General features: G+C 39.5%; 1 protein-coding gene across 1 annotated transcript in view; it reads left to right on the top strand.

The window, feature by feature from the left end:
- LOC145769507 (retinoic acid receptor beta-like) overlaps nt 1-20,276 on the top strand; it is an 85,622-nt gene extending 65,346 nt beyond the window's left edge. Inside the window, exons 7-14 of the mRNA XM_082581157.1 lie at nt 14,120-14,316; nt 15,869-16,010; nt 16,176-16,366; nt 16,582-16,767; nt 16,979-17,095; nt 17,316-17,403; nt 18,326-18,484; nt 18,612-20,276. Coding sequence (XP_082437283.1) covers nt 14,120-14,316; nt 15,869-16,010; nt 16,176-16,366; nt 16,582-16,767; nt 16,979-17,095; nt 17,316-17,403; nt 18,326-18,484; nt 18,612-18,706 — 1,175 coding nt within the window. The 3' untranslated portion in view covers nt 18,707-20,276. The remainder of the gene's footprint in view (nt 1-14,119; nt 14,317-15,868; nt 16,011-16,175; nt 16,367-16,581; nt 16,768-16,978; nt 17,096-17,315; nt 17,404-18,325; nt 18,485-18,611) is intronic.
- Nucleotides 20,277-21,099: the final 823 nt, after the last annotated feature.

Below are 21,099 nucleotides of genomic sequence, written 5' to 3'. Positions count from 1 at the left end.
ACATAGTTCCACTTACAACTCCTCCTTTAATCCTCATGTTCCTTTAGACGATTGTCATTCAAAGCTAGTCTGCTAAAATTAATTAATGGGTTATAAAAGGAATTGAAAAGTGCCGAACTGGAGTCTACAGTTGCGCAAAGCTGTGATTAAACTCCGGTTGAACATTTCTTACAAGTTAATTGCCGCTTGAAGTGGCGAACTTTACCAGAGATTAACCAAATCCGCTTGTAACAAACAACGAACAAAAGTTGCGCATTTTCATTTTTCTTTGAAAAATGTAAGTCCTTCCATTTGTAGACTGATTCGATTTGTTAACCTCATCTTAGTACTGACAAGAGTCGCTTTGATATGGTTGTTGTTCCAACGGCAAACAATGTGTTCAGTCTCGAACATCGTGACTTGGAGATTAGTAATCGGAATGTATCAAAAGTGATTAATCTGCGGTCTACCGATTCTTGTATTATTTAAGCGGCTCTAATTGTTGCCATCGCTCGAGGCGCCTTTGTTTTGTCAAACTAGCTTGTATTCATAAGTTGTTTTTGCATTTAATAAAAAATCTTGGAGTTAAAAAACCTTTTGTGGAATTAAAACACATTTATCCACATACCGGCGCCGTCCTTGTTCTTGTGTTGAATTGTCTCTTCACAATTTCGTATGAAATGATTGTTTTATCGACGTACTGTGACACCAAACAAGACTTGAATGGACTCGTGAACTTCAATTCAATTTGTTGCCATCGAAATTTAGCGTCTCTTATTGCTGATGTCAGACGTTGTTGTTGGATTTACAAAGTTGTTGAAGACCTAGCACCTTCAATTTAAACCATATTTTCGTTATCCTGTGAGATGTGCTTCCTGGATGTTCGATGATATAATATGTTAATATACGCAAAATAATAAGCTTGCACAATCACTTGATAAACAATAATTGATACAAACAGTTTAACGAATGCAGAACGGCATGCCCCTACTCGTCTGTTAAACCTACTTTATGTATCATATCATTTATGTTAGTTTACTCGACTTTATCAGAAAATTTGAGATAAGCGTAAAAAAAAGTTCAACAACGAAGGAAAACTCTCAACAGTATAAGTTCTATAATAGACTTGATGTGCACAAAAATTAACTTAGGTCTTAGACTAAATAAGTTTTCCCAAATTAAAGGAGATTTCTCTGCCATGTCCAGTGTCCACTAAGAGATGCTCGACATATGTTGGACCATTTCTTGCGGTTGCGTGCTGGATTTTCAAATCCTACAAAGATGAAGCCGAAGGGTTTCAGTTGTTGCGACACCGTTTGAAGTGCGAACCACTGAACCCACAAAGTTAAGTTTCCGGGAGTTAAAAAAATAATTGGAATACTCTAAGGCTAAGCTTTTACCACAGTCTAGTCATGAGTGTATTATAAGTATATTAATTTTGTATGTTACGGAAAGCGCAACTTAGTTGTATGATGAGACAACAATAAAGCATAGTAGCACAATGATAAAAGGCTGTTCGGCAATAAGAATTTCCCATACATATGATATTGCTGATGTCAGGTGATTTTCTTAGATTTCTTTTCAACTGCATTAAACAAGTTCATTTTATGTTCAATTCTTTTAGAAACTATAAAATTGGTCCAAATCACTGAATATGCCGCCTCTTCTGCTTTAATTTTGAAATATTTTTAGTGTTGAGTTCGTCACTGTAGCAGATCAATTATTTTGATCAGAAATATCAGTTCAGCAAACATGCCCTGAAATGCTTCGAAAAAAGTGAAAAACAATGTTTGATGACATGACTCATTAATAATGCTGTTAATATTCACTCATTGCTTGTCTGGCAGTTAAACCGCTCTATCGCTTTTTATGTGATTGTTGTGCTCGCTTCGATTTATGTGAAGGCGCTATCTCCACTTCCTGGCCGTTGGAAACCAGTAGTCACTATGTAGACAGTCGGGCAACGTCTTGTTCCAACAATTACTTCAAAATGTCTCTGATGGAACTTGAGTGACGAGATGTCCAACTTTTCTCAACTTAACGTCACTCCTTTTCAAAGCGGATTCAACCCACAAACGATGCGACGTGCAGTGAGCGATTTTTTTTTGCGTCCATTGCCTGATGTGAAATCTTTGAACTTTTCGTCATTTAAACTTAGATGCTTCTGCTCTAGAAAGATTTTCAAATCACGCTTTCAAACCTTTCACGACTACCTCAAGGTGGCAGTAGAGCTGTGCCAGTCTAATCTTTGTCCCTTGGAAATACAAATAGTTTTCCTGCACTACGCGCTTGCACGTGTCAGTGTGTTGAAAATATAATTTTATAAATTTTGAAGCGCTTGTTGAACCTACTGAAGACGGTTTCTGTATTTTTTAACACATAAGTGTTGAACGCTTTCAGCAATGTAACACTGACAAGTTCAATGAAGACTGTTACCGAGTTGACATTAATGAGATAAAACCGTTTTGTTTACCTACAGTATCTACCGTTACAATTATGAAGGTTTCGGAAAAAAACAAGCTTTCCAGGATAACTAATCTATGTAGAAAAACAACACCAACCTCTCTGATTTGGAGGAATTGTTAATTCGGGATGCAACCTGATTTTATAAAGCACGCCACATGAATTGATTACACTTTGCTCGACAAACTGGAGAAACAGTAACGATGGCTTTTTCAGTACAAGCTCGTTTTACTGAAGGTAGTTTAAATTATCAGTAATGCTCTATAGTTCGAAACGTTTAGACAAATTTTAAAGGGCGCTACTCCAAGCGTAAGCTGGAAAGTGACATCTGATGAAAGTACCATCGTTACTGCTGATTGCTGAGCTCCTTTTTATATTCAACTACAACTAGACGTCGGGCCAAGACTCATGTCTTACCATTCCGTTTCCGAAGAAGAATGAGCCTCAGCCATTGTTCAAGGGGTCATTTTCGTGAATTTTGTTGTTGAGAAAGCTTAGCGATCTCATGTATTACATGTCTCACCGGTTTTATGTAAGTTTGAAGCGTTTTTGTAGAGCTTGCAAAAAAGGAAGTGTGTACGCTGTTGGAAACTCATTCGTGTCGCATTGAGGTAACGAACGTCATCTGTCAATCATGTTAACCGTATCATTTTGTTTACGATAGTGCGCTAACGCAGCATAACGTGGTTGTAGTCAAAATGATCCGCTGCAACTTTCAATGGTGCTCAACCATTTTTCAAAATAGCCTTGGAGTTGAAACTTGTAACAACACCGCGGACAAATTCGAGGAAACTAACATGTTTTGTTACTGCTGCCTTAAGTTCGATATGCTAGCTAGTGCTTTGCAACTTTTCGTCTTGCGTTGCACTTTTTAGAATCAGTCAAAAATTTGTGCATGTTTTGCAAGTCAATTTGGGTAAAGGGTTTACTTTGTAAAACCATAAGAAAACGAAACCAAGCAACAACATGGAATTTTGTTTAGTGGTTTGATAAAGGCGAGATGCATAGCCAAAAATGTTTACACTTCTGTTTCTTTTACCTTTGTAAATGCCGTGTTGTGCTTGGTTTCGTTTACCTTGAAAGTCGGTTAAGTTGCTAATGAATATACTACTAGTCTTGGCTGGCCAAAGGTTAACAACCACCAGAAAGTGTAAAAAATGTAAAAACGAAGATAATTTGATTGGTTGAGGATATAAGGATATCCAAATCCAGTGCAACAGCAATGTTTTTTTCACAAACTTTTAATATTTGTGGAGTTCGAGAGCAATATTCAGTATATTTTTTGGAAGCAAGTTTTCTAATGTGAATCCATTCGGCATTCCAACAATCCCTCATACAATGGTGGTTCATCGGTAAGTAACTGCACAGTGCACAATCCATGCGTTTGCTTGTAGACCTTTGTTGCTAATAAAATGCACAGCAAAACGATCACCAATTAAATTTGAGTGACCAACAATAAGGATAAAAAGCTACTTTTCATAAAAGAGTTTCCAAGTGCTCACCCTGACTTTTTTATTGATATTGATATAATCTCTACGATTTAACGTCTCTTGTTCCCCGTATTGCGGGTTTGGACGACAAAGAATGTCTATTTTGTCTGATGGCATTTTCCCATGCCACTCGTTCCCGGTTCTGATCAAAACAAAATCTTTCGAGTGTCGAGCCAACGTTTCTTTTGACGTCCTCGAGGGTTATTTCGATGAACGTGAAAGGACTGGATTTTCTTCGACCACGCGTCTTTTTCCATGCGCTGCGCGTGTCCGTACCAACGCACCCTTCTCCATCTTAAGACATCTTCAAGCTGGTGGATGCCAAGCCTGGATCTCAGCTCTTCCATTGTCACTCGGTCAGAAAGGAGCTTGGAACAGGTTAATCGTACCGTGGCATTGTCGTGGCTACATGGCCGATTTTTCTTTTCGATGGTGGTGGGCCAGGTGTCAGTTGCATACAATAAGACACTCCTCACACACATACTATACACATGACCGCGGTTACCGAAGGGAAGATTCCAGTCTGTAAGGATAGGGATGAGCTCACAGAAACTTTTCCTGGCCAATTGCACCCTAACTGCAGTGGTATTCATACAGCCTCCCGATTGCTCAATCGTGTCATCAAGATAGCGAAAGCCAGGCACGATATCAAATTCTAGATCACTTTTAATTGCAATCAAGTTCTACATCATCATAAGTTGAGGTTAAAAACCAAGCGCAAGCTAGTGTATACGTAGAGTCGTGAACTCTTTGTATACCAATCTTCAATTGTACACCCTACTCGTGATTCGGTATACTCTTGGGTAATCGGTAAACCACCTACCCCGTTGAAGAGCGCTCCGTTAAGCCATTAACATGAGTTGCGTCGTTCAATTAATGATAAAAATATCTGACGCACAGACAAGCCAGAAGAAATACCAAGCGTCATGCCTTGTTAATTTTGTTTAACTACACCAGACAAGTTCAATCAACACATTCTTGGTATCTTTCCAATCGCTGATCAAAGTAACCCCCATCACTTACCACACCCATGGGAGCTGATCACAGCAAGCCATTAATGGTGATCACTAATTGCTATTTTAAGCAAGCCAGAAGGCTTTTTGCCGACCAAGCAGGCTGAGAAGCTGCACTTCATTGTTACTACAGCATATTGACTGCGCTGCAACTTCTCGTCACATTCATCGATTGTCAAATATACTTCGTCTATTGTTTCTTGCGTGCTAATGAAAGCATCCTAGCCATGGCCAAATCTGATGCTGTGTATTTATTGGCAGCTATGTGTCAGGTAGACATGTAGTAACTAGGTTGTTGCAGCTAATCAATTTATTAACTTTACTGTCAAGCCGCGTCCATTTTTTATGTTCCATCTTACCATAAGCACATACCAGACATTCGGAAACATTCAAATCTTCTCGCTGTTTTGGGATGGCAAAGCCTGTAGCACGTGATGGGTCTTCTTCGTATGAACCTGTGTTCTTTTCCAGTCCAGGGTCAAGAGGTTTTGCTTTTAACGATGTTTGTGGTGGTGGCCTGGTCTTAATATCAAGACAAGTATCAAGCAGCCGTTGTATTGTTTCTTCATCCAATCGCCACAGACCCCTCTCCGATTTTAGGTGGTGTAGTTGTTGATTGCGGTTTGTTTCTTTATGCTACACTCAGATCGCGGAAAGTGACATTCCCCGCTCATGCAAAACTGAGCGGAATAATTCTGGCAGAGGCACACTGGTGGTGAAGAAACCAACACAGATGAAAGTACGGAGTCTTGCAGAGTTTTTCACCCATGCCCTGCTGCATTGACGGTTCGGTGTTTCGCCCATTTAGCTGGATTGATAGCTTGATTGGCACAAGCGGGTCTCTGGATAGCAGTCGCTGGGGTGGCCTCTTCACAGACTCAGATGGTTGTTTTCATGAACATAATCATCATGTAATTTCATTTCTACATGCCGTCTGTTGTGCTGTAGTTCTTTGGTATCAAACATGCTCGTCTCAGTTTTAGAGCTTTTGTAACAATTCTTTGCAGAGTCCATAAAAAACGTCAGTCTTTTAAAGCTAGGTTGACAGTTGATCATCCTTTGTGCCTGCTCTCTTGTTCGAATATCACGGTGCCGTGTCTCTTATCGAACCACTGATCCGGCTTTGATTACCGACTTTGTGCTGGGATGCTGATGAGCCTGGAAGTTGTCAGAATTGGAAAAGTAACTTTGTTCTAACATCAAATCCGTGGGTGTTTTCTCCCATGTCTGATTGGCATCAGTTGTCGCTAAATAATGTTGTCAGGCAATCAAATAAGTATCCCCTTTCCAGAGATCAGATACAAAATTTCATTGAACGATGTAATTTAGAAAGTTCATTTGTCAAATTATTTTGAATGAGCAGATTGCCAATAAAGTAATAATAGCTTGTAATTGTTGCTTGTGCTTTTTACACTTGAACATCTGTCATCCAGCATCGTGCGCATTTGTATAATGCGCCTCACCCGCATGTCGTGATACATTGATACAATCTGCCTAACAACCCAATGTTTTCAACATGATTTTAGTTATGTCACAAATGTATCGGGTCGAAATTCAAATTGTTTTAACTTAATAGTAACCAAAATACAAACACGAACAGAACGATTTCAACTTTTATGAAGTTCTCATCAAGCATGTATCCATGCAGTGGCAGAAGCGATTAAAAAAACTTACTCTTCACTTGCTATAATAAAATGAGGTTTTCCGGGATGCAATGTCTAGCGTGCTCAACTGTTCAAAGTACAAACCATCACACTGCATGGAAATGCGAGTTTTGTCGATATCAGTCGCTTGCCGCGCATGCGAAACGGAAACATAAGTTTGCTCGTTGATTCGCTTTACTTTATCGTGTTTCTGAGTTTCAAAACAGCACCCAGCATTGTCTGTCGAGGTTCCGCTCTGTTCTTTTCTGGAATGCTGTTTTATCTTGAGCAGTTGCAACTCCTTGTTTTGAGCGTCACTGTGATGAGCTTGTGAGACGTTGCATCATATACGTTTGATGAGCGTCTCTGGTTGCTGTAAAGATGCAAATCTTAATTGTTGAGGCGGCTGATCACATCGATGTGCATTGAGGCATAACGTAAAATATTTCTGGATTCTTTTTTGCAAGTGCCAGTCACACTGATCAATTGTGACATCCACTGAGAAGCTTACATCATGCTGTTTCTACGGGTTTTCTTTTGAATAGTGGGAAGGTTGAATCCAAGGTAGGCAGAGAATGAAACTATTGATTGCAAGTATGAAGTCTTCTTGACTCTTGAGGTTAGATCGAAGCCATCACAACTTCCTCAGGTGATGTTTTATTGAGGCATCACTAGCAAAATAAAGGTAACAATGAGGAAATCGACTAGATTAGTAAAGCGATAGAACCTTCAAACAGTTTTTGCGATCTCAATCGAAACGCAAGAAATGTGACAGAGTCGGTTTATCAAGCCATTACTTACGTCGTGTTACCAATCGACAGGAATTTCCTTTTTCACTTCATATTCGTATAGTATTACAGTTGCAAAGGCTTGATTTTTAAGGTTTAAAATAAATCTTACTGAAACTAATGCGAATTGCATTTGCTTTTAAATTTTTTTGGTTCAGTATCGTACGCAACAGACATCTGGCAAGAGATGTAACCAAAACCTTCATCCACGATGACTGCGTCAGAACTAATGGAACAATTTAAAAGATTGAATAGTCTCAGCTTTTATATACCCCCCTCACGGGGGTTTCAATTCATGTCCAACGATGGTAATCTTGTTCAGCCTAAGAAAATTTAGAGAACAGTTATCATTAGAGAACAGTACAATTTAGAGAACAATAGAGAACAGTTATCATGGCAATAGTCCCAGCGTGTAGCTGATCCGTGATCTAAAGTTGCCATTAAATTGCAATTATTCACTTGGCGGAAGCGTTATTATTAATACTTAGTTTGAATTGATGCCAATGGTTTTTAGTATGCGACTTATAAAAACATGATGATTAGCAGCTTATTATAAGGTTATCGCGATTCTAGATATATTTCTGAACACTTTCAGCCCGCAACCAGCATGGCGCAATCAATTGGGAGCGGCTTCAACAACGAACACTGCGTTGCTCAAAGCAGTCGGGCAATTTGCGAGGATATTTGGAATGTTTTTATTTTTGTTCATCAAGGCTTCACTTTTGTCATTTGACACTTGAAAATAGTTTGCAGGGTTGATTGCACTTGAATGTTATTCATTCTACCTTTGGAAATATTTCTTGTTGTGTTACGCGGATTTGGAACAAAAATGTAAGTGGCAGATCATTCTGTTGTGATAATTCCCGATTAACGGAAAAGAAAAAGTGTTTGCTTGTTGCAAAACTTGGCGCTTTACCACACGCTTGAAGACAACCGCTGCACATGATGGTATGATGTTATCGCTTCTTTCCAATCACGTTTCGTGAAGTACCTGTATGCTTACAGTGGTCGGGTTTTTTCAAACGGTTGACATTGAAACTTGAAGACTTTTTGATCTATAAGTTAAAATAACAAGATGTTAGATTATTCTATTTCAGATGCAGGCAGTTATTGAGTTTCACTAACTGCATTTCCTCATTTATTAATTGCTTTTGATTGTGATCTGGCTGTAATTCATCACTTTGTTTACTCGTGCGATGATAAAAAAAATCTTTAAAAGAGAGAAAGAAAAAAGCGCGATAAGTAAGAGAGAAAAGAGGTGCTGGTACGTCACAGGCTGATGAGCGCCACTTTGCTAACACAGCACTGGCAGGAAATCGCTTTCATGAAACGATGTACTCGAAGGTTATGTTCTGAGTGATGGGTTTGGTAAACTGCAGACTGTACACTTCCCACGTTTGCTGTAACAAGAGCGAAAACAAGCATGTGCCTGATTATTCGCTTGAAAACTGGACAAAACATAGAAAATGTGAAGTTGAGCCTATTTATGCTAAGTGGCGACATGATCAGTGAGGGGAAGTTATTCATCATGTACCGTAGTCAGTATAGTCCAAGTGTAGTGTTTCTATCACTTTGTGTGCAGCGGCCTAGCACTTTGCAGAACGATTTGGCAACGAAATGTTTTTGTACCATGATTTGCTGATCTAGTGATTTCAGAAATGACAGCAATTGAGCACAACATCCTAAAAAGGGTTTGTTTAATATCAAGATTAATTCGGCTATCATTTGGTGCGTCAAAAGAAGTACAATACAATTGATAAAGTGTGTCTTTGCAGTGCTTGTAGTTAGCTTCTCTTGTGGTGTGCAATAAGTATTTTTGTTTTACCCAAGGTAACTAAATTAGTACTTGCTATTTTTCAGCAAATAGCTGCTTATTGATTGCTTACCAGAAGCTAAAACTCTTCTTAGTTTATACACAATTTAATAGTTTTGTTTCTCAGGAGCTCTGTCATGTTTAATTGTCATTTTGATCTTTAGAAAGAACAATCAAACAGACACAAAACCAAACAACAAAACTTGACTTGTTGTTTTTGTGCTTAGATAAATTGTAGAAAAGTTTTTGAGATCTTAAAACGTTTTTATTGCAATGAATGTGATGGAGTTTCAAGAACAATGGAGAAATCGAATGAACGGTATACTTACTGATATATTTACTCCTACCACTTCTATGGATGGAGCGATGAGGAATGGAATGGGAGGGGTGTATGGTGGTGCCATTGGCTCAATGATTGACTCTCCACCACCTCTTCACACTCTTAGTTTAAACCCTTCAAGTGGTTATCACCCTCCTTACTATCAGTGGGATTATAACCAAAGATGTATGTATACGCATAAAAGAATTACATTTCCTTGACATTATGTAAAAAAGGCTTATATTTATGAAATTCTTTCAACACTTTGTTTAAACTGTAGGCCTACAAATGTGTTAGTAAAATAGCATTTGTTAATACAGTTGTGAAAGATATGTCTTCACAAGATGTTTTTTGGAAGTTGGTTTTAATTCTGAAGTTTTCCAGAACACATACTGTAGCTTAAACACCACATGCTTCACTGAGTGAACTCACCAATTTTTCTCTTTATTTGTTTAACTACACAGTGAAGTGATTTGATAACAAGTTGATGGTAAACACAGTGCATGCCCTTAGGCTGATCTTGTAGTAGGGCTTCTAAAGTATTAATTATGTAAAGAGTTTGTTCAGGTGATGGCAATTTTACAAAGTAGTGGATAAACTTACCAATAAGCTGTTTTGTAGCAATAAGCACATGCCAGAGGCGTTTGTCACAAAGTCTTTCAATCAGCTTCATTGTCTGTCAATTTTTTACAAGAGCAATTTTAAATTAAGATGTAATGAAATAAATAGTGAGTTTTGATATCATTTTGTTTAAAGTTTTCTTTACATTTGCAATGAAAATACAGAAATAATTAATGTGATAAAATCAGCTGGTTACATTTATACATCATGAAATTAACCTGATTTCAAACTAGTTAATCTAGTGTTTTCATTCATTTCTCTGTAATCAGTAAGTGTTGATGTTCTTAAATGGTAAACCACATTGGTCATGTTAAGGTAATACTTGCTTGCACACTCTCTCTTGGGGATCATACAATCCTTTTGGGAACTTCTTTAAGCATCAATTCTTGGCAATGTTAGAAATCAGATGAAATAGTGGTTTAGGATGTTGTCTTCAAAATGGCCAAAGGTTGGTTTAAAGGTAACAAAACTACCAAGTGCAAGTAAACCTTTGACGTTTCACCTTTCAACAGGCAATATAGATGTTAATATACTATCTGCAACGTCATTTTCCTACAACTGTTTGTGACATAATACCAAAACAGCTTCATAAAAAACTTCATTTTAATTCAGTTGTTAGCTTCCATTAAATCTTCTTTTATCAATGTGAACACACTGGATTAGGTTATTTCTTTTTTAGCAGTTTTATTGCATAGCAGCAAGATGTGTTGTCATCACAATTTCATTCGCCTCTGGTTAATCTATACTTTAATATGCAATATGTTTCTTTTACATAAATTAGCCTATTCCAGTAACATGCTTCATCACCGTAGTCAAAGATTTGTGAAAATAGTAAAGGTTTTTCAGCCACTTACCATATCTCAAGTAAAACATTTGTATTTTAAATATATGCCCAGTTGTGATGCATGCATTCATCCCTAGAAGACGTTTTGTAGATTTCAATAGGACAATTCTATTGTGTTCAATACTCTATCAGAAGATACTGCTGAAAATCGCAAGTATTCTTGTATCTGCAAGCATCCTTGTATTCAAGTAGTTTGATTAACTTTTCACCCCATGGGTGCCAATTCAGTGAAAAGTATCAGCAAAACAGAGGATAATCACAATTTGACATTGTGTACTCTGTACTGTATAATACAGATTATTTCCCAAAATTGTACAGGAATAGATTGTTAACAAAACCATAAAGTGAAAAATACTATATCACCACATATAGATCGATTGCCATCGTTATATGTAGTTTTTATCTGTAGTTTAGTTTACAGTTTACAGGCTCAGAGAGTGCAGTTTCTTGTAATTGGAAACTTGACGATTGTCTTTGCTACACCAACCATAACTTTGCTGTGTGAGCTCTTCTGTAGATTAGTTATACGATCGTAGTCAGTCTTCATGCACGCACTTCCTTTGTGTTGGATTGTTTTAAAGCGTGGCATGCTGAAGAACAACCTGGCGATATTAATTGTTTTGTGTCACGTGGTTTTGCAATGTCGTAGTTTCTGTAGGCAGTTTGGCTAAACAATTCCCGGTATCTGTGAAGGGTATCATGCACTACTTTCAATGTCCACTTATAGCATTTTGTTTTTCGTAGTTGACGTCAAAAATAGTATCAAATCAGCTATGGCAAGCGATATGCCAGCTACGCCAAGGAATGGGAAAAAGGGGCAAAACCTTAGTTTAAGAGGCACATAAACAGTTGTATTCAATAGGAGCGTTTAAATACGTTTAAAAATCTGAAGGACCAAATGACATGATTAATGTCTTCATAGTGAATGCAACAACCCTTACTTTCCAAGAAATGTGTTCATTGAATCGTGACTGTTGCCCGGCTCTGCCCCGGCTCGAAACGCCTGTTCACGAATCTGTACTGCACTTTATTTGCAGCATAGTATTGTGATGGAATTGTAGTAACAGGGCTGAAATACAAAACCTTGCTAGCCTACTGTAGAATGACTTTGGCCCAGTCAACTTAACACAAATTTCTACTGACAGAGTCACTCCGCAGATGGATGCATCTGACCGGTTTATAATGTAGGTCGGGTGGACATGCTATTGTTGTAATTGGAGCGCAGCAATTAAAGCATTTATGTTTCCATAGTTCACTTGCTACGTGGTCACTCTCTGCTGACTGGATTTGTATGGCTGAAGTGCTTTTGAGAACACTTCAGTATCAGAGTGATAGTGAATCCTTTGCCACAAGTCAACTCTGCTTGATTGATATATTGCAGCATTTCGAGTTGTTCCACAAATTCTCGCTCATTATGCTCTGAGCCATCGCACAAGATTATTTATAACTAAACGTTTCCGTTCATTTGGCTGCTTTCTCCCATTAAATATTAAATGGAAGGCTTTGCGTCCATTTATAATGTATAAGAGCAGCACTGTTTCACCAAGAAATCCCGAACACGTGTTAATTGTAATATTTGAAATTATTTTTCATCAAAATTTGGCATAAATTAATAATTATTTTGTAAACCCGGAGGCGACAGAGCGACGTAAATTTTCTTATGCGCAATTTTTTGTATAAACAAACGCTTCAAACCAACTCGACTCTTGATATGCCACAAACATGGCGACGAACTCACAGTGGCTTGCTTCATCTCTGCCGAGGTTTGATGTCATGTCATATTGTCATGCTTTGATGTGATCGAAGAGAACAAGCAAGCACTACGTCATTAATTCGATGGGCAGTGAGTCTCGACGCATATTTGAAGTGTCAGCAGCTTCTATTTTTGTTTGAATCATGCCTCGCTCTGTTGAAGCTTTGCTATGGCGTGTTCGATGCTAAGGATTCGAAATTTAATTAAATCGGCTATTTTGGATTCACAGCTCGCTCACACCGTTGACCTGCAAGACAAAGACTTTGACTAATGATACATTTCTTGTAATCATATTTCAACGCGCGCGAGATTTAATTCTATTTGCTACGATCGACACCATCCCGCGCCTTGAGCGAGTAACGTAATTTATTATTAGCGTTAATCCCCGGTTATGGTTAGGTCATGCCAAATCGCTTAGGTTACGTTGCAATCCATTCGAGTGATAATCTCTTGTAGAATAACGTTTACTTCAACGATGACATGCTATAACTAGACTTCGCAAGTGTTGTAAGCCTTTCATCAATGGCGTTATTGGATGATGGGATTTGCAAGTTCTGCTAGCTGTTGAATTGTACCTTTTTTCGACCAAGCAAAGTGCTCAGCATGATACGGGACATTCATGATGCTACGTCAGTTTTGATCATAATTTTTGCTTTGCTGATTGCAGTGTTGAACTTTCAACAACTGTCATGCGTCTCCACCAAATGGTTTTGATTGACATACCTGCTACTCTCATCTTCCTTTGCTGCATGGCTGATAAAAACTTTTCACGCTTGACTGATTGTTCTGCTTCAGTTAAATTTGATTTGCCACTTTCTTGTTAGAAGTGTTGACTCCACTGCCGGCGCCATATCGAATCAGCTTTTTAGGAAGCTGGCCTACTTTGCGTTATTGTTCGATCAATAAACGTCGCAACAACGTCCGATCATTTCTTTAATTGCCACGCTCGTTTGCTGTCGGAGGGAGTGAACTGCTCATTCGCAAACTATTCAATCGCGCTTGTTTTCGTAATGGTTAAAGCGTTCTCTTATTCTTGCAGCAAAATATTGATTGTCAGTAACTACTTTGTTGATAGTAATCGCAAACCTCGTAAACACGTGCCTTCTTCAGAAGTTTAGTTTAGAAGTATGGGCTGGAAATCCTTATAACAGTGACTTGTTGCCCACTGGGTAAGCCGTGGTTGTCGCTGTGGGTTCACGAACAAGCATTCAAATGAACTGACACGGTGTTAGTGAAATGCCAAACGACAGTGAGGCGATGTGTGTGAATTGGAATTCCAAGTAGATGCTTGTGATGAACAAAACCACTTGAGACTTCATAAATTGCAGTTCAGTGCTCATCGTCCAAAACAAATCGATACGTTTCGTGGCTAATCTGGAGCTTTATATTTCAGCTTCACCCGACAGCGTAGGCTTGTCATCGACTGGGAGTAGCTATTCTGGATCAGAATCTGATGGGGTAAACCAAGTGGCTCAACAGCAGTGCCCCCCTTCCCCTCCTCCCCCACCTAGAGTTTACAAACCTTGCTTTGTGTGCGGGGACAAGTCATCTGGATACCATTACGGTGTGGCTTCCTGTGAAGGATGCAAGGTGAGGAGTCAATATCGTGATCTAGTATGTGGTCAGTTGGTAGGCCACGGGTCAGCCATGAGTGTGGCGAAGCTGGCTGATCACTATGTCAGCGAGCATCGTTTACATTAAATGACGTAATTGGTCTGGAATACTCGATCGGATTATTTTTTTTTTTTTACCTGAATTATCGTGAAGTTGTTACCTCAGGTCCACACCAATCAATTTGCTTCAAAATATTTCATTACTCCACTAAATTAAGCATAAAGAAGAAAATTGAAAAAAATCTCCGTAGTTTGGAGTGAACCAATTGTAAGTGTGGAATGAACGAATAACCTGGCTTTCTAGGTCTAGCTGTTATAACCAGAAGTCTGCATTGCTATATCACCATACTACAATAACCCAATTCAAACTATACTATCGACAGCGCATACTTGCAACAGACTACCAGTCCACTTGTATGTTGTGCTCATGGTGGCCTGGTTGTGCTATTGAAAGTGGAATTTGTTTGTCTTTAATCTCGCAAGCACAGTGGCACAATGTTGTCAGCGATGATTAGCGAAAGTGACGAGTCGCTCAACATGGCAGTCTGCTAATGCTTCCCAGTCGCCTGCTTTATTCACAGAACAATCGTGGCATGTCAGATCAACGTTACACAATGTTCCAGCTCAGTCTTGAGAGTTCATTGTTGTTGATCTTGTTTGGCTGTCTTGTCATAAACGTCATTGTTTTGCCAGCACGAACCCTGTGCCTCAACATGGGAAAGTTAGTGATGCAACGCAACCCTGTCTGTAGATTCTTGTGGTTTCTTGAATTGATCTGTGCCCAGCCAAGCATGTTTTGCCACTTGATGGCATCTGTAGAGTGTAACGATTGACGCAGCATGCCACATTCCAGCAAGTGAAACTTTGCCCTTTGCATTGTTGCGGTGCAAAATCACCACTTTGAGTGCAACCTGCAACGTAGATTTGACATAAAGTGATAACGCTTCTCCTAAATCGCCTCAAATGAACCTGGAAACGAGTTGAGATGGAATCCATACTTTTGGCGTCATCACACGTCCACATATCTCAGGGCTTGTAACATTCAAAGCAACAGGAATAAAACAACTGATTTCGCTTTCGCCGTTGTTTACTGCAAGAGGAAAATCCCTTTTTTTCGATAGTTTTGATAGTTGATGTGAAACCTTGCGTGTCAGATTTTCAGTTTTCATAGCCAAACCTGTTTTCTTTGATGCGTTACAAAGATTTATTTTCATAACCTTTTATCCCTGCCTTTTATTAGTGGCTGCTGACTGTGACAGCCAGCAACTTTTGCGCGACATTATCTGGTGGAAGTTGAATGACAATTAATTTTTCCTGCTTGGCATTCTTCATCACAGGAATGAATTTTGGATATTATCTCCAGCGTTGTTGCTGATGCCATGAAGCTTCAACGTTTCATCGCCAAAATATATGAGCCTAGTGTACGTCATATTGAATATGCCACGGTTAATCATGATGACGCGATTGGAGATTGCGTCGGCAAGATTTTCTAACCGCTTACTTAACAACTCTTCAATATATTTGTCCAGGGATTTTTTCGACGGAGCGTTCAAAAGAACATGCAGTACACTTGCCACCGCAACAAGCAATGCGTAATCAACAAGTCCACTAGGAGCAGATGCCAGTTTTGTCGTTTGCAGAAATGCATCCAGGCCGGCATGATGAGAGAGTGTGAGTCCTTTCAATCTATTTTGTATTCATCTTCGGAATATGTTGACTTCGTTTTTATTTGTCTTAAAAGACACAATCATTTCACACGTACTTTCTTTATGCAATAACAACGTTTCAAATTTTTTTTTATCTGTTTATTTTGTTGTAACATACACCGTCCTTCAGCTGTTCGCAATGACCGGAACAAACGACGCGGAAAGGAAAAGGATCCTAAAAACGGAGAGCAAAACGGAAACGGACCTCACTCCCCGGAAGAGCAAACTTGTCCGCCTGAAATCGAAAGTTTGGTGGCTTCAGTTGCCAAGTTTCACGTGGATACTTTCCCAAACGAGTCCGACCTCAACAAGTACAAAGTCGTGAGTTGGAACATTTTTCGGCGTGTTTTGAATGATTTGAATTAAGATTCGTGCTTGACTTAATGACGTGTCATCTCCAATTGGTAGCAATTCATGTTTTTAGTTCCTGTCGGAATGTTCTTTTTATTTGAGTTTCTTGAATGTGACAGAAGCGCTTTTCGGGAGAAGTCTTTCTAGCATTTTTTCTTGAATATAACTTCTGGTTTGCGACGCAGGCGAATAATCTTCCGCCCGACGCTCAAGCTAAGAAAACCGACACCAAACTGTGGGAAAAGTTCGCTGAGCTCTCGACCAACTCGATTGTGAAAATCGTTGAGTTTGCGAAGGGGATTCCCGGCTTTCAGGATTTTACCATCGCCGACCAGATAACTCTCCTGAAGTGCGCTTGCTTGGAAGTTCTGGTTAGTCCATCATTCTGGTACCATGACTCACTTGTTACCAATCATCACGGTAAAGTGGCGGCTGTTGTTTTTTTGTTTTTTTTTCTAAATTTTCTTGATTGGCATTGTGACCATGCTGTTGCGATGAATAAAAAGTTACGAATTGAAAACAGCTGTAATCTTTCTGGTATGCATTCAAACTCTTGAGCATTCACTGATTTGTTTGTTGCAGTTTCTGCGAATTTGTTCCCGGTTTTCTCCGGAGCAGGATTCGATGACATTCTCGGACGGGTTGACACTCAATCGCAGCCAGATGAAGATGTGCGGCTTTGGTCCCATCACAGAACAGGTAGTTACGTTTGTTCTCTTAGTATACGCGTTTGTGTATTTCCAATTGTCGGACTTCAACGAGTTAAAGTTCTGTGTTTAAGGTGTATGCACAACATAGTCTAAATACTACCGAATCATGTTGTGAATCGAGATTTCGGATATAGAATCCTCTTCAGTACAACTTTATAATAATTTGTGTATTGAGGACGCATTTCGCTGATGTCATGGCCATCTTGCAGGTCTTCTCTTTCGCTCAATCCCTCCACCCACTTGAAGCCGACCCGACTGAAATTGGTCTACTTAGCGCCATCTGCCTCATATGCGCAGGTAGGTTACCTGCCACTGAGTGGCAGTCACACATTAAGTAATGATGGTGCTTTGGCAGATAACTTTGTTGTGCCACAAACTTGTAAAAGTAAGCAACAACGCTGCAATGAACATCGTTTGTTTAGCCACTGAAGCAGTTTGACCCCTTCTTCAGTTCATAAACATGCAGTGACAATTTTCAGCCGATGTATTGTAAGTGGTTGTTCTGGGCGAGGGCATGGTGTTGAGCAGAAAACGTTCTAATTTGTTTTGCTTTTAATTTTGTTATTTCACTCCGCATTGTTATCAATCATGTGTTTATGATATAGCAAAAATACATCTTTTGCAAAGTTATGCGATAAAAGTGGCAGTTGAAAGTGACTAACTTTGTTGCTTCATTGCATGAGGCTTCCATCGGCGTTCACTTACCGGAAAGACGTGTTCAGCTGAAAAATGATTTGTTGTGGCTTAGTTGTACGCGGTGATTTCACGTTTTATGGCCCGGAGATGATACAAATTCGGTTCAAAGTTTGCTGTTTGAATTTAACAAATGTTTTCGACCCCATAAAGAGGTCGACTGTCGGTACTTTTAAAATATAACCCGTAGTTTTACACCGTAATTAGGAAAACACCGGGTGGTTGCAAAGTTTAGTTAAATTAAAGGAAGGGAGAGTAGGGAAGCCGATATTCGTGTCCACTGTCAAGCATGTCATTTAGTGTTATGTCAAACACACAGCGGCATTACCTCGATAGTCCCGAGTGTCGTGCAGAGGCTCACACATTCGGCGGTGCAGCCAATAGGCACCGTGTTGATGTGGTATGATTCAAATGATATTGTCATGCACTGGTCATCTTTGTTTTTTGGACGATTTTACTTGTGCCCTTGGTGGCGCAGATATATCCGTCACGTATGACACCAACAAGCAACTGACTTTCATTGCAGACCGGCCGGAGCTTGAGGAGGCGGATAAAGTTGAGAACCTCCAGGAGTCCCTGGTGGAAGGTCTTAAGTTCTACGCGAGGAAACGACGACCTGATTCGCCTCAAGTTTTTCCAAAACTTATCATGAAAATATCCGATTTAAGAAGCATCAGCCTACGTGGTGAGAGGACGCTCATTATTTTATCGCATTGTGTTCTTTAGTTTAGTTCAACCTCCTTCACTTTTGTACTGAGCGCCTGTTATCTTTACAAATTTGCATACACACTAACTGATGATGTGTAATCTAGGAGCGGATCGAGTTGTCGCCGTCAAGGAGGAGATCCCGCCGGGTGCGATGCCTCCGCTAATGACAGAGATGCTGGAGAATGAAGAAGGAGAGTAATGAGCTCAACTTCCGGCCGATGTTGCCTTCGTTTGTGGTAATTCATGTGCACCCCTCCCTGGCGGTGGAATTCTGCAATTCGCTTCGCTCGCTCCCATCAACAGGGCGAGTGACGGAATCAGAAACAATTTTGGAGAAGGCGCTTGTGCTACATCACATTCGCGTTCCTTCTTGCCATTCTATTGTATAAATATTGTGCAGGAATTTTATCACGCTGCTTAAGTTCATTTTAAACTATTATTGACGTCACAGTATTGTTTATCATGAAATGACATCATATGAATGATTTTGTGAAGTTTTTTTCTTTTTGTAACTTTGTGTAAAGGGCATATCCTTTTAGGATAGATGCCGTCTTATCCTGCCAATGTTGCATTAACATATATTAAAGAAAATTTGTGGGTCGGCTAACCATCCAAGTGTTATAGAAGTGCCTGACCTGATGATGCCTTTGGCCCGTGTGGCTTCGTCAGGGGCCTTACAACGTCAGTGCCCCTTCAATGTAACATACACGTTGCAACACAATGCTTGCCCTATTTGATATCACTTCAACGTCGCCACACATCAAGCAATGTAGCAAGAGTGCAACTTTGCTTAGAGGACATGCAGACATGAATTCGATTCGGGCAGATTAGAACTGAAGAGTGAAGAATGCTTTGGCTTGGCTCATAAAGTAAACGGATGCTACTTGTTATTTTTTTTTTTTTTTCTATAAGTAACATTACTTGGTTTGAATACTGAAAAGCTTGGGTGTTCATTAGGACAGTTATCGTTTCCAGCAGTAGTTGCATCGTTCATCTGATGAAAATAGAAGCAACGACAAATAGATTGATTTATTGCTTCGCTGACATTTCGCGCACTATGACAATGCGTATCCTCAGAGCGAATAGTTGGTTTAATGGGGATTATTTAGAATAACACAATGCTCAAAACATCAGTTTTTTTTTACTTTGACGCTGTAAAAAAGAGCATTTTAAAGGTTAGGCCACGTTTTTTACAGACAACGTTTTTCGCAACCCATTTAACAGACAAGTTCTTTTAACCCCAGCTTGCTCTGAGGCATACTTCAGTACCAATCATTTTAGGATAGTTGCACCTTAATGACTAATGCAAGATGTATCGGTCTCTACCATTGAAGCTGTTTGTGGTTTCATACTTGTTGAGCGTTTCTGCATCACTGCTGCAGCTGCTCTACATTGATGTATCGTTGATAACCATGCTGCTTGTGCTTGAGCAAACCTAACCTCCCGATTTTAGTGTTTTTGCATCAGCGGTGTTGATTCAGTGTGTCCCAGTACCGAGTTGGGTTTTCGTTTAAATTGACTTGATTAATTCCATTTGTTTTTCATGGATTCTCGTTTCGATTGGAGTAATCATCGTACTTTTTTTTCGTGCTCCTGTGTGCAAAGCTTTACTGAGTTTTAACGTTGTTATGTCCTTCGGTCGTATCTCTGAGCTGCAGATAATAATTTGTAAGAAATTTTGTCAAGAGAATTCTTTTGTCACTTCGCTTTTCGCAAGAGCTTGCGCAATTATGTAATGCATGGATTAATAAAACAATTGTTGACAAGCACTCGTGTAGTCTGTCAGAGTACCACGTTTCGTCGCAACATCGGTGGACAGACAGTCACTTTCCATAACTACAGAGCAGAAGACTGCTTGTGATGTGAGGTTGAACAATCCACGGCTTTGGACTTTTTTCTTTTGGCGCAGTGCCATCGCCGTATCATGAGCACCATGTTGAGAACCTGGATATAAGCATTGCTTCGATTTCGAAAGGATGCTCTGAATATACTCTTCGTAAATATTTGTGGACAAGATCGAAAAACAACCTGACTTAAAGGAACAAATCTGCCCAAACCATGGCGACATCTTCCCACGTACAAAATATCATATTGTCTTGCAATATAGCACAGGCACTCCCATTTCCCACAGTATGAAATTCTGCACTTCTAAGGTGCTAACGACTTAGTTGCAAATTCTTTCCTGTTTTTTGCACAATCGATCTACTATCCTACTTTTCGATTTCAAGCTAAAAAATTGCAACTTCAATTTGCTCATGTTTGAAGCCGATTTTCGTTTATGTAACATATTTCCTACGATTGCTGCCATTTTCGACAATGCTGGAAAATCTTTATCTAAATTACGGTACTCTAAGTACAGTATATAAAAGACAACACAAGGTTTGCGAAATGGGCAATGCAACATTCCTAATACGGTAATGTTGATTAGCCTACAAGCATCAAACGCTCCGATAAAATCGTAGAGAATTTTGAAAATACAAAGAACAACTTAAAGAGAAATTTGTAATCTAATCAGGGCCGTGTTAACCTCCTCCTACCTGCCGGGGGAGGGATTACGGCTAATCAAGGGCCCACTCACTTTAGTCTGTCTAA

Source organism: Aplidium turbinatum, chromosome 1 (assembly GCF_918807975.1).
Source record: "Aplidium turbinatum chromosome 1, kaAplTurb1.1, whole genome shotgun sequence".
Lineage (NCBI taxonomy): Eukaryota > Metazoa > Chordata > Ascidiacea > Aplousobranchia > Polyclinidae > Aplidium > Aplidium turbinatum.
Note: the sequence above shows the minus strand (reverse complement) of the source record. Positions and strands in the feature narration are given on the sequence as shown.